The sequence below is a fragment of the Schistosoma haematobium genome, chromosome 2 (genome assembly GCF_000699445.3).
Source record: "Schistosoma haematobium chromosome 2, whole genome shotgun sequence".
In the NCBI taxonomy this organism is placed as follows: Eukaryota; Metazoa; Platyhelminthes; class Trematoda; order Strigeidida; family Schistosomatidae; genus Schistosoma; species Schistosoma haematobium.
The window spans coordinates 6,367,591-6,382,709 of NC_067197.1; the positions used below are offsets into that span (position 1 = coordinate 6,367,591).

The 15,119-nt window shown below is 34.9% G+C and overlaps 1 protein-coding gene across 1 annotated transcript in view; it reads left to right on the top strand.

Moving 5' to 3' along the window:
* VPS13A (Vacuolar protein sorting-associated protein 13A) overlaps positions 1-15,119 on the top strand; it is a gene marked incomplete at its 5' end in the record, with an annotated part of 134,599 nt that overhangs the window by 49,694 nt on the left and 69,786 nt on the right. The window contains 7 exons of the mRNA XM_051219127.1: positions 4,135-4,149; positions 8,232-8,320; positions 9,775-9,948; positions 10,603-10,733; positions 11,796-11,918; positions 13,880-14,189; positions 14,629-14,714. Of these exons, the coding sequence (XP_051067354.1) occupies positions 4,135-4,149; positions 8,232-8,320; positions 9,775-9,948; positions 10,603-10,733; positions 11,796-11,918; positions 13,880-14,189; positions 14,629-14,714 (928 nt within the window). The remainder of the gene's footprint in view (positions 1-4,134; positions 4,150-8,231; positions 8,321-9,774; positions 9,949-10,602; positions 10,734-11,795; positions 11,919-13,879; positions 14,190-14,628; positions 14,715-15,119) is intronic.

Here is a 15,119-nt window from a genome sequence, read left to right on the forward strand (position 1 = left end):
TATTGTGGGATTTTCATACTCGATTTGATCCTGGAGTAATTGTACTGTCATTCTTTGTGGGTTTCGTAATCAGTGGTAGGGTATAGGTAGAGTCGGTGATTAGCCCGATCTCCACCAACTGGTTTACCGCTCATGTTAGTTCATTGGTCATCAGTCCCACTATTCAGGAGGCACGGCGCGGACGTGTGAGTCGGGTTTCGCCTCAAAAAAAAACGCGAACCAAGTAATCACACTCGAGTTATAAATGATTTTATTGTTCAGTAATTAAAGTTTGTGATTTTTGTATAGATCAAATGAGAAAAAGCTTTTTTCGCTAATATTGTCCTGTTCAGTGTTAAGATAGTTTATATCTTCAGACGTTTACTTATTTTAAAGAAAAATCTTCCATTAACATCATATTATGTTTCTTGAGTATTTTACTGCTAACGCTAAATGGTCACAAGTTTCTGTAAAACAGATGGAATGTGGCTAGTATTGGGATCGAACGCATGCGTTTTGTTCCATTTTTGACTCGTCAGATGGATACACCTACATTCCAGAGTTGATATCTCGAACCATAGAGTAAACACGCACTTTGAAATGGAGGTTCATCCAACTGGTGAATTCAAAATAAAGCGAAACACGCGTCCTGGATTCCTCTGCTAACCGCATTTTATCTATTCTAAATTAACTTGTCATAATGGCCGTATCGAGGCAATCCACATAAGATGTATATATCCCAAAGGTCAATCAAAATATCGATAACGTAATAGTGCAAACGAATAAAAATAAAATAAATAAATGTACGTTTGAACTTTCTTCCATCTACTGATTGGAGCTTGACTCATAATACTACTTAGTAAACTCCATACACTACGAAAAAAACGATCATATTTTCATTGTCGCTTGTTGTTTTTCGGTGCACTCATATCAATGATCGTTTGTATATTCAATTTGAATGGAACATTGAAGTAGGTCCCCCGACTCTAGCAGAAGTTCAAAAGGCTATAGTTAATCTGAAACGAGGAAGGGTAGCTGGTCCAGATCGGCTGGCTCCAGAGGTCTTTAAGGATGGTGGTCCAATTTTAGCGATTAGGTTGACTAATATTTTAGCTAAGATCTGGGAGTTAGACGTTATCCCATCTAACTGGTCACAATCACTTATCGTCCCAATATATAAGAAAGGGTCAAAATCATCCTGTGACAACCACAGAGGGATTAGTTTAACTAATGTAATATCTAAAATACTAGCTTCGATAATTATCAGACGCCTAACTAAGACTCGTGAACTGCAAACACGAGAAAACCAAGCTGGCTTCAGACCTGGTCGTGGCTGCATCGACCACATATTCACCATTCGTCAGATTCTAGAACACAGGGATACTTATCGGCGTCCGACAATGGTGGTCTTTCTCGACTTAAAAGTAGCATTTGACTCTGTAGATCGCGAGATTCTGTGGCAGTGTCTGTCATTGAAAGGCGTACCCCAGAAGTACATAAACCTTGTAAAGGCTCTTTACTCGAACACTACTAGTCGAGTCAGGGCTTATGGCGAACTGTCATCTACTTTTGCAACCTCAAGTGGTGTCCGTCAAGGCTGTCCACTTTCCCCATTTTTGTTTAACTTCATCATAGATCTACTGATGGAAATAACTTTCTCGTCGACTGAGTTCTCGGGTATTGATCTCCATCCAGGAGGTCCACTTATCGACTTAGAGTACGCAGATGACATAGTCCTGTTTGGTGAAGACGCTGACAAAATGCAGAGTCTTCTGGTAGCACTGAGCAACAATGCCAGAATGTTTGGAATGCGCTTCTCTCCCTCTAAATGCAAGTTGTTGCTTCATGACTGGTCTGCGCCAACACCTGAACTAAGGATAGGAAGTGAAGTAGTCGAACGCGTTGACAACTTCACTTATCTTGGAAGTCTGATCAGCCCTAATGGGTTGGTGTATGACGAGATCTCAGCACGGATTCGAAAAGCTTGTTTGGCTTTTGCCAACTTACGTCACCTATGGCGAAGGCGAGATATCCGTCTATCAATAAAAGGACGAGTATACTGCGCGGCAGTCCGTTCTGTTTTACTTTACGGCAGCGAAACATGGCCATTGAGAGTAGAAGACACACGTAAGCTACTAGTATTTGACCACAGATGCCTTAGAAATATTGCTGGCGTCTGCTGGGATCACCGGGTAAGTAATAGTGAGGTTAGACACAGGGTATTAGGGAATGATGGTAAATCAGTTGATGAGGTTATGAATCTCCATCGACTGAGATGTTTGGGCCACGTGTTACGTATGCCTGAACACCGATTACCACAACGTGCAATGCTAACCGGTGTTGGGGATGGTTGGAAGAAAGTTAGGGGCGGCCAAACCAAAACGTGGCATCAGTGCTTGAGGACACGAACTTGTAGTCTGAGCCATGTTGGTAGACGCAGACTACTTGGTTGGGGTCCGCGTGACAATCGTAACCAATGGTTGGAGACTCTTGGTGACATGGCTCAGAATCGATCATAATGGCGTAGGTGTATACACTCTTTGTCTTCCCTTAAACTAAGAGATTAAAATCACTTTATATCTTTCTTTTTACGAACCAATTCTTTCTTCTTGTACTATATTTCTATATGCAATCTTTCTCTTATATATTACCACCTTTGACCTAACCACTGCTATGAATCCAGTGTTCATCTTGTTGTGCTGATGCGGTATGGCAACCTGGACCGATGCACATATGTGCCTGGTCATACGTTGTAGCTGACTGACTGAACTAACTTCAACCGTAGTGTAAATGTGATTCATGAATATTACGAGTGTATATGAGTTTATTTAAAATGTTTACGTTAACGTGAAGATGATCATTTGTAATAATTGTTTTAAGAAAATCTTTAGCTTCAAGCATGTATTCTGAAATGAAGAGAAAACTTAAATTCGATAGCTTAGTGTAGGGAGCGACTTGAATTAACCGCTTCTGATTTTTAGCCAGCTATTACTCAATTAAAAGACAGCCCATGTAAATGCACGGTTTTATGGAAAAGAAATCGGCAATACGACAAATGATGACTTATTTTATTTATTTACTTGAACACATAAATACTGGTACAAGGCGGCACCAGATACATATGAGCCACACAGATCTCATTTGATATGTATGAGGGCTGTGATACTGTCCGGGTGCCCAGACCGAAGTAGGTGGTTTTCCTGGGGGGCCACACCCGGAGCCTTCGACCTGAAGGTCTGATCCACAAGGCATTGGAGCAACGTAGGAATATGCAGTCCCATGGTAGCCAGTGACCATCGATTGGTTCATACGCCGTTTGTTTCTTCAGGATACTGGAGCATATGTGCACCATTAGTTTGGAATGAGGGTTTTCCAACTCCCCTAGGTGGACTCTCCATGTCCACCAATCCGGTTAAAGCCCCGGACATTCGCTTTTCGTCCTCTCAATTTCGTAAACAACACCCCGCCACGAGAAGGCAGTGAGTAGGACTTCCCTGGCAGAGGGTATATACACGTGGACATGTGAGAGCATTTCGAGAGGGAGAGCTGACTCTCCCCATTCTCGGCCGTACCAGGGCATTTGGGGGCACACACATATTTAATAAATCTGGTAAAGCCTTATATTGGTTAATTTGGCAGAAAGTTGAGAAACAAAAACACAACTCATCTTTATATATACAAGTTTTCCTTCCTCTCTAACTGTTAAAAGGATTTAAATAGTTATTTCAGTCTCTTCACATTGTTCTTGGTTATGTTTAAGTATCGAATTAGTTTTTTTCACAAAATATTAAGATTTGTTTCAACATTAAGTGCTTAGAGTCAGGATTTATGTATAATGTTGATTTGCATATCATTATATAATCTACAGAGCTTTTAGTAAGTTTAACTCTATGATGATGATGGCAAAAAGTAATTTTTCTCAATTATTTTAAACGTTTTGAGGTCGTATAAGAAGATATTCCTACTGTTCATTTTACGTGATATTTGAATTTTACTTGGAATTCACGATTTCAATTGATCTATACTTTTATTAAATTTTCGACTCAAATATTTCTACTGAAAATGTTTTGTTACTCTTCAACATCTTTTTATTCTGTTTATTTATCATAATTGTAAATAATAATGTATGTTTGTTTTTGTACTTCTCTATTGTAGAGGACAAATTTTAAGGTATGTCATTTTTGTGTGTAAGTAGTATGATGTATACATTGTTATTGTTGGTTGTATAATGTTACTTAAATATAGAAATGTTGTTATACGCCTGCATGATTGCTCACTGATATTGTGATTATATATATGTTTACTTTTTTATCTTAGATGGCTAACTTTATTAATATAAATATGCATTTATTTGAGGGCTTGGTGATTAAACAATGCGTTAATGCATTGTTGTATATACATTGATTTTTGACATATGTGTTTGTCGATTATTGGTTGTATTCATTTTCGCCTGTGATTTTGAAATGAAAGGAATTTGTGGTTCCGCTGAATACGTTTTACTGGTATTGTTTTCTCTAAGTTGAATATATTGTTTGTAGTTTCATATATCCATGTTCCCATTAAACTATGATTTCTTGTCACCAGTGTCGGTTTTAGTGGTCAGGTATTAGTAAGACCTCGTATATATATATATATATATATATATATATATATATATATATATATATATATATATATATATATATATATATATTCACACCATGAGACCGGGTGCAGATATCCATCTGTTTAATTTCTCACGTTTTATGTTAACATAGGACGGAAAAGTTGATAATATTTTAAACAAAGAACTTTTAAATTATTGTAAACTTTATGAATTAACATTAGAGCTCATAATTCAATATGGAACGAATAAAACTTGACAATATAAGATAATGCTGTACTTCAGATATAATGAAATTTATCAACAGATCAGTACCATTAATCAATGTCTGTTTATATAAGATCCTTCATTATATATTTCAATTATCTCACGGATATCAACCAGAGAGCCTACATCTACTGACACTGGTAAAAGTACTAAAAGAAAAATCATTGTCATTCTGATGGTCATGAGAATTTACTTATATTGTACTTGTTGAATAACCGAAGTAGACCTTAATAATTTTGTCTAGAGCGACAATAAGATGTCTATAATTAAACCCTGAAGCTCAGAAAAGACAGCAGTAGTAAGAAAAGTCAGTTACGGTTGCAAATATATATATATATATATATATTACAGTGCTCTTGAAGACAAATGATATTTCATAATGCCATCAATTAATGCGTTATCGATTATGAATGAATATAGGCAGTAGTCACATTCCATAGTTATGTCATCAATTAAACTGTTAATAATCTTTGGCATATTTTTAGAGAAAAAAAAAACTCATTTTGTATTAAATAACTATAGACCTTGTTCAATGTGAAAATCTGATTTTTTTTAGAGAATTTGTCTCGATTGTTTAATTTATATTCTTAAGTAAATATAAGTAATTTTCTTCAATTTTTCACCTTATTAGTACATTTTTAACAGTTACTACTTTTCGGTAGAGTGGTTCTGTCTAGATGTACACCCACAAAATTTGTTCATCTAAACTTTAATACTCAGATCACCACTTAACTACCCGGATATGCTCCTGAAGTTTTAGCATGAACTTGTGATTGATGTAGTTCAGGCATGTTAGAAGTGAAACAGTTATCCCCACTGGCATTGAGTGGTAATCACCCTATATCTCAGTGATTGAAGTTAAATGTGTACCACTGAACATCAACACATTATTCGAACAGTTTAAGCGTTCATCACTAAACCTGAAGGTATTATGTTCAATCTCTAGTAGGATTTAGATTGTGCACTGTTTAATTGTCTCACTTTATGACAAAATGGATGTTCAGTGTTTCATTGTCTTCGTTGGTACAACAAAACGGAATCAATCTACGGTTAATACGACTTAAAAATCAAACCAATCTCCTCAAATACACTTTAACTAATCTATAAAAAATCTCAGTGCTCCTGACTATTAATCAAGATGAATAAACACGTTTTTATATTATCTCTTCATCACCAGGTAAATGGAAAATCAAAAAAAAAAAAAAAAAAACAAATATGAAATGTGAAACCTCGTTTATTTGTTTCGTTTATCGGGTCAAATCTGACTAAGCAAATATAACCTAAATTGTAATTATGCGGCGTGGTCGATATAATTATATCTATTAAGTACATATTTTATATAATGTACGAGATTAAAGGATGAAATTAACAACATTTATTAAAAGTGATTAGACGTTTATCAGTGAGATAGGCGCAGTTTTAGATGACAGACTGATTTTTGTATGCAAGTGGAGTTAAAAAAAGGGTTTATATGAATTTTAAATATTTATTTTTCAAAACAAAGTGAGGCAATCTGGCGAAATTTTTAACACTGAAGGGAACGAGACAACTGTTTGGTGTTATTTTGAGGTTCTTTACAATTCTACACCTATCAATGCTTAGGGGATTGAGCCTGGTGTAACTTTAGATGTTCCACTGAATAACTTACTACTGTTACCCCTCATGGAGGAACATAGGCCACCCAGCGGCATTCTTCATTTAACTCTGTCCTGGACAATCTTTTCCAGTTCCTATTCATCCTTTTCATGTCTGCTTCCGATTGTCGGCTCAGTGTTTTTTCGGCCTTTTTTTCGTTTACCTTCAGGATTCCATATCAGTGCTTGCCTCGTAATGCAGTTTAGTGATTTCCGTGTCCTATTCACTTCCAGCGTCTTTTCCTAATTTCCCGTTTAGCTGGAAGCTGGTTTCTTCTCTCCCATAGTAGGCTGTTGCTGGCAGTACTCGGCCGACGGACGTTCATTATGTTACGTAGATAATTCTCTATATATACTTGCACATTTTTGATGATGGTTGTGGTAATTCTCCAAGTTGCTCCGTACAGTTGAACTGTGTTGACGTTCGTATTGAAGATTCTAACTCTGATGTTAGTTGACAGTTGTTTTAAGTTCCGTATACTCTTCAACTGTGAGAATGCTATCCTTGCTTTGCCAGTCTTCGTCTTTACGTCTGCACCCGATCCTCCACGTTCATCGATGATGCTACCGAGACACGTGAATACTTCCAGCTCTTCTAGAGTTTCTCCACCAAGTATGATTGGGTTTGTGTTCTGTGTGTTGCATTTTTCCGTGTGCATGTTAAGGCCCATCGATGCAGAGGAGTTTGCTACATTGGCTGCTTTCACCTGCATCTGTTGGTGCGTGTGGGATGGAAAGGCCAGGTCATTCGCGAAGTCCAAATCGTCTAGTTGATTCCTAGCTATCCATCGTATTCCATACTTCTCATCAAATGTAGAGCCCCCCATAATCCAGTCAACCACCAGGAGAAAAATTAAATGGGGAGAGTAGGCGGCTTTCCTTGACATTTTCCTCGCTTGGAATGTGTCTGTCATCTGTCCTCCATGTAACACTTTTTAGTGTAGCCCGTCATATGAATTCCGTATGTTGACGACTTTCTCAGGTACACTATAGTGTCGACGAAGATTTCATAATGTTCTCTATCCACAGTGTCAAATGCCTGATGTATAGTGACGAGTTCTATTCATTCGATTGTTTAACGGTCATCTGTAGTGTCGTGATTTGGTCTGTGCACGACCGATCCCTAAAGAATCCAGCCTGTTGATCTCGAAGTTGGCCTTCTACTAAATTTTTCATCTGCTTCAGCAACACTGTTGAAAACGTTTCCTGGTACCAATAGTAGTGTGATGCCTCTGTAGTTCTCACATAAGCTCAAATCTCCTTTCTTTGGTATCTTGATGAGGTGTCCTTCTTCCCAGCCTGTCAGTGGCACTTGTTCTTCGATTATTGTCGAGGTCATTGGTGAGTATTTCTAAAGCGTTTCATATTGAAGCAAAACGTTTATTCAGTACTTCCTTGTTTTTATTGGTACTCCATATGATATCAGTGTATTATGAATATTATCTGTCTTTGTTGAAATGTACTGCCAGAAATCAAGGTACAACAATATATAAATGTACAAATTTTATTTTTAGATTCTACCATTCTCGCAAATAAGTAATGCTCATTAGCTTTTCAATTGTTCATTATGTTATATTCTTCCCTATCAAATTTTGTCATATAAGGCTATCTATTTTAAATCACCTCTTAATATGTTCTTTATTTCTGTATTGATTCTTTCTTTCCTTTTTGCTTATCTATTGACATAGTTGGGTCACTGTTTTTCTTTCTTTTTTTCTGTTTCCCTTTTCCTTATTCTTTACATTTAGAGTTTTAGATCATTCTACTACCAAAGATAACCGTCATAATGAATTAATCTATATTGAATTTAAACAAGATGCATTACTAAACAAAAAAAGTAAATGAATAAACTTGCTTTGTTCTTTTTTATTTATAAAAAGTCACTTTATCTGTCATTAAAGTTGATGGCTTAGTAGCAGTTTTAGCTTTCAATCAATGAGTTGCTCATGTTACAGAATGTAGCTTCGTGTACTTTGGTTTTTAAATAGCCAGGTAGATTATCACACTAAATAGCACACATGTAAAATGTAACTCAAGGTCATCTTCCTGAATCTATACCTAGTGATAAATAGGTTGGTTACTTTTTTAAATTTCTCTTAGAATTCAGTGTTGAATAATGATACTTTCATAAGTGTTACTTAAGCTGCATTTGTTTGAATCTATATTGAAGTGACAAATAAATACCTGTCGGAAATCATGACCAAAAACATTGAATATGGTTGACGTTATTGTGGGAATGAGTTCCATACAGATGCAATCCTAGACTGTCGAACATAGAGTCTTAGCTTGGCCAAAATCGGAACAAGTAAACCATTTTTTTTCTATAACCTTCATCTACTTCTAAAACATACATTAACAACTTTAGTATGCGTGAAAATTAATTTAGTCTATTAATCATGGAAAAAGAGCGACATGAATAACATATTGAACAGTAACTAGAAGATAGGAAAAATGAGCCAACAAAACTTGATATTGCTTATAACAAACAAGAAAGATTGTGATTAGTGAATAGGCAACGCATAGTCATACAAAGTCAAAATGAATCAAGGTGGTAGTCGTCGTTTAATGCTGTCGTTGGTATATTCGTTAGTCAATTACGCCTTACAGTTATTTTTAAAAGATACTTAATATTGTGAATGTCAGCTATATGAGATTTTCCCATATTCAGGTGAAGCAATAGGAACAAAATTTGCAGAATAACATGAACACATTCTTTAGCATTAGGAAAACCAACCTTACTGTATGTCAAACTACTGATCCGTATTCACATTTGATTGATCACTAAGTTATGATCAATGCCATTTATATCAGATTATTCTTAGTGTTGGTTGAATCCTATCGATCTAGTTGGTTACTAGTCTAAGTGATTCGACATCGCGTGCACTATGTTGAGATGTAAGAGGGTGGTTGAAACTAGTCTATTAGAAACTCCAGATCTAGTTTTTGTGCTGTTTGGTGCTCGTCCTCAAGGTATACTTGTAAAATGCAGTGAACTGATACTCCCTGGTGTTTTTGATCTTGTGTCATCCAGCTTCACATTCAGGGACGTCACCATTGAGTTTGTTTCAGTTGCGACTGAACTGTATGTCCAATATACATTCACAATCGATCGAATCTCTTCAAGATTACACGTGTACCAAATAACACGAAACATAGGTCCAGAGTTTCCTGTCGGCTATGATCAACGATCAACTTACTACCATGCTACCACTAATATCGAAATTTACCTTAACTGATAATTTCTGATTGCACAAAATTGTTTTCGTAATGCTGTTTTTCTCTCTCACTCAGTTCAAATTAGTCTACGAAGCATCCACTTGTGTGCTTCAATGGATTATCTTATGTCTTTACTGGATTTTCAAATGAAAAGTACACCAACACTGAAAAGTGAATCAAATAACTTAACATCTCTTTCGGATAAATCCAAACAGAAACGGTTAAACAATTCTTCAATTACAAAAACTGGTAGGTATAATAATTTCTTAATATTTTGAAGTTAATTTTCTTTTTTAACTGAGTCATTTTTACTAATAAAAGAAACGTCAACTTAAATCATACTTAAGTTCTGGTTTGGTATTTAGAGGTGAGGTTCTTTGTTCCCTTTTGTATTTACGAAGAAATTCCTGATGATGATTGATTAACCATTAAGCACTTATGAATGTCATGTTTATTTATTCCTTAGTTGTGATCGATTTCTGTCGATTCAATGTAATATAGCCACTAGTCTACACGAGACTTAACACTAAATAATTTAACTGTTGGATTTTCAAAGTTGATCAACGAGCAGCCTTCCTCGTGGAACACCTAGTCATACGAACTTTTATTATTTGTACCTTCATAACTTTAATTGAATATTATGTCAATACTAGAAAGAATTTATTCTCATATGAACGACTAGTGGCTTAGTGGTTAGTGCATTCGGCTTCCAGACACTAAATTTCAGGCACGAGCCGCGCTCCGCCTGCTTTTGTATGACCAACCGCGTAGTGCCGTCACCTCACACGCTTAAAATATAACTCATATTCAAGCGCGCGAAGAATGAGCTGATTTAAACTTGAACATTTAATTTCTATAATAAATGATTACAATTTTGTTCTTTACATGTATACATTATTTTAGATGCCAAGAAAACGGAATTATTACCAACAGCATATCCTTTTAATCTGGAGTTAAAAATTCAAATAGATAATCCTGAATTAGTTCTTGTTGAAGATATTTATAATGTTGATAGTAATGCAATTAAACTTACTGTAAGTAGATAATTTAATCTCATTATGAATCTTCTATTGTCATTCATTTTAAATATATTACTTTAAATGATCTCTATCTTTCATCTAGATACTAGTACACTGGAAATTTTAAGTTGACGATAAGCGTTTTTCTACTCAACTCTATAACTAGTTGTATTATGATGTTTAAAGTTTGATTTTGATACTGATATACAATCGTTTTATTCACATTCTCAACCGGTTACTCGAATGATCTGAAGACTAAGAGTAAGAATGAAGTTTATTATGACTAGACCGAATAGGAACTATATATATATATATATATATATATATATATATATATATATATATATAGAAAGATTATTGAGCAATCAGTGATGTATACCCCAGTTGCTTCAGATACTATTCATTTCTTTACACTTATCATTCGACTGACTTCTGAATGAATCAATCAGTGTTTCATCATTACCTCTTGAAAATCGATAGGTCTGTTATCTCAAATTCAACTGTAAGAATTTATATGCATGATATCAAGTTCAATTCATTCTTCATGGGTTTTTTTTAACAAATGGAATTCTTTTACCTTCTGTTTCTCAATTTTTTATGTATGAGTTAAAGAGAAAATTCCTTGACATTATTTTCTAATTACTGGTTTTATTCTTTTACAGCTAACTCGTCCATGTACATGTATGGTCTAAATAAAACTATTGAACTGTAATTTTAGTCTGCATAAAATAAATAAAAAAAGTTCGAATACATACACAGGCTGAAACTTATCCTTTGATATTCCGATTATTCATTATAACACACTTTATTATGCGCATAATTGTTCCATTATAGTTGTGTTGTTCAGTTCAATCCCCATTTTTTGTATATCATATCAGTTCACTCAGTCATATCAATTGTTTTTTAAGCTAGGTTTTAATGTAGCTAGTAATGTTCAACGTTCAATCATGAGTTTATGTAACCAGATTTTCTTTCCATAAATATTCTACTTATTATTTTTGATTTACCAACTAATTGATACTAATCATCTTTCTAACGATATAATACACTGACTTTTTTTTTACTGTAAATGTTTAGACTGAATTAAGTTTTGATTACAACATGCAACAGGATATGGTTATTATAAATGCTTTAATCAGCGGTTTATCTGTTGCTGCCTGCCCTTACAATGAAACAGTTGGTGGGCCATTTTCTAAGGAGGTATGTTTCTTCTTGTGAATTTCACATCTTCTTGAGTTTCTCTCTGTTTGAAACTGGTTTCGCTTCTAAATAATAATAACTTAATAGCCTATCATATTTTTTTAATGGTATAATAATATTTTTTCATCAAAGTGTACGTGTTAATCAGCTAGTCAGTCAAACACAAAGTAGGAACTGGCACATGTGTACATCGGTTCAAATTGTCATACCCCATCAGCAGAGTGAGATGAAATTTTCAGGGAAAATTGCAAGGTAGTTGGGATGGTAACAGTATTAATTGTAATAGAAAATATTAGACATTGAAGATATGATTCGGGGAAATATAAATTAGTGAATCAATAAACAAACTATAAAGATGGTTGGGCCACGTGTTACGTATGCCCGAACACCGATTACCACCACGTGCAATGCTAACCGGTGTTGGGGATGGTTGGAAGAAAGTTAGGGGCGGCCAAACCAAAACGTGGCATCAGTGCTTGAGGACACGAACTTGTAGTCTGAGCCATGTTGGTAGACGCAGACTACTTGGTTGGGGTCCGCGTGACAATCGTAACCAATGGTTGGAGACTCTTGGTGACATGGCTCAGAATCGATCATAATGGCGTAGGTGTATACACTCTTTGTCTTCCCTTAAACTAAGAGATTAAAATCGCTTCATATCTTCCTACGAACTAATTCTTTCTTCCTGTACTATATCATTATTGCAATCTTTCATATATTACCACCTCTGAATTAACTACTTTTATGAATCCGGTGTCCATCTTGTTGTGTTAATGAGGTATGGTAACTTGGACCGATGTATATATGTGCCTGGTCGTACGTTGTAGCTGACTGACTGACTGAAGAAACTCAGGATCTAAAGGAAGAAAAAAAGTAAATACACCTGGGCTATTGCTAAGAATTTGTGACCATTGATGACGATTATCACGCGGACCTGAACCTAGTGGTCTTAACCTGCCTACATGATTCAATCCAGCAGTCAGTATCTTCATGGACTGATGTCACGTACTGGTTTGACCGCCCTTAGTTTGCGTTTAACCTACTTGTACTCCAGCAATCATTGTCCGTCCAGGTAGTTGGTGAATGGACATAAGTAATACATATCCTAAGCATCTCAGCTGATTAAGACTCACTTTCTTATTAATCGATTTGCCATACTTACCTAGTACTTTTCATATAACCTCAAAATTATTAACTCGATGATCCCAAAGTATACGAGCGATGCTTCGAAGACACTCATGATCGAATAGTAGTAACCGAATAGTATCCACGTCTTTTTATATACTAAGGATGCATTTGCTATTCAAATTATTGACTTTAGGGATTTGTAAAGTAAAGAGATTCGGTTTGTACTAATAATATGACAAGATTATACGTCCATAATTATACATAGATAAATATTTATCCAACTTCATGAAATCAACAATTTGTACGAATCATGGAAATTTTAAAATGTACTGTTTGGTTAAATTCAAGTCCATTTCAAAACAGTGGAACGAGTTTAACATTCCGATTATAAGTCCTAAGTACTCAGTGTCGATATTCAACAGAAGTCCGTCTTACATTAATTCGTGAATCTGTAGGTCAGCGGTCAAGGTGTTCAACTATTAAGTGCCAGGTTCGAACTGCACTCTACCTGCTTCGGTTCGGGTAACCGGGTCGCAATATCTCTACTCCCTACACTCTTGGAGTATGGTTCGAAGCCAAGTTTACTAAACCTTATCTGGTTACATGAGTTCATATGAAATTACCTATTCAAATTCTCATCACGAGAGGTATTTATCTATCTATGTATTAATCTAATATAATCAAACCTAATATACTGAATTGTCCGATTCCAATGTTTACTTTGAGCTCAAATGTATTAAAACAAAACATTTTTTGTTGAAGATTACCAAAGAGTTTCTAATGACTGTTCTTTTCTTGTGGGGTGGGGTGCTGGCCATAATCCATTTATTTAGATTTTATCGCCTTGTGCTTTGAGTTTTTATGCATCTCAACCAATTAATGGTAGTTTACATGGAACATTACATATGGATACTTTAACGATCAATATTAATCCAAACACAATCAGATTATTATCAGCAATTTCTTCATCTGTTCAATCATCTCTAACCACTGACAAAAATCCAAATATTTGTGAAACTGTTTCAAAGGTTGAATCTATGAAAGGCATCAGTTTAGATCATTCGGATGAAAAATCACTTACTGAGTTTTGGAAACCGATTCAACTGAACGAATTAAATATGCCCTATTTAGGATTGACATCAGGTAAATTATTATTCTACAGTTTTATTACTATTGTGATTGTAATCATTAACATAGAATATTTGAATCCTTAAGTTCTAATCCTTTGTATATATTAGATGAACGAAAATTACTTACCATTTAGACTGGTAAATATTTTGCTGGTCTCAAGATAAACTAATCATTATCATGGTTTGGAAGTTTTGTTTCTCTTTGAAATCTCTTAATCTATTGTAATGTATCATCTGTTCAACCAACTTCAAAAATTGGTTATTGGACAGAGATATTGATTTACTTAATCTTAATATACAATGATTTCATTTATGTGCTGTTCTATTTTTGAATGTTGAAATCTTTTACATCCCCAGTTCATTAAAAAATGTGAAGTTTTCACTTCAAATATTTATCATTTTTATTAATTCCTGTGTATCGTTCTTTTTAAATTTCGTAATTCGAATTCCAGATGCAAACGACAAAATTGAGTGCGTTGAACATGCTTGTGATGTTGCGAAAGTAGTCGGAGAAATGGAGAACCGCCGCATAGATATCGTTAGTTTTTATGATATCAGTAATTATTATTATTATTCGTGGTACTACTTATGTATTATGTACTTCATTGTAAAATAATCAACACTTGTAATCTTAGTTTTGTATTGTTCATATACGTCAATGTTATTTGTAAACTATTGCTTCCCATTTCAGTTGTTTAAAGGTATCGCCCTTTGAAACCTGAATGATTTGATTTTGATTTTGATTCCCAATAGTTTACTTGGTGTGGACTATTAAGGAATCACATATTAGTATGAAATGAGCTTTCAAATGTTTCTTTAGTTTTTATTTATTGTCTATTTAAAATGACTTCAGGACGTCAATTTTATTCAAACTGAACAATTTCTACCTTAAACGAAAGTAAATTACAATTTTGCTCATAAAATATGAGAACCTTCGGTCGCT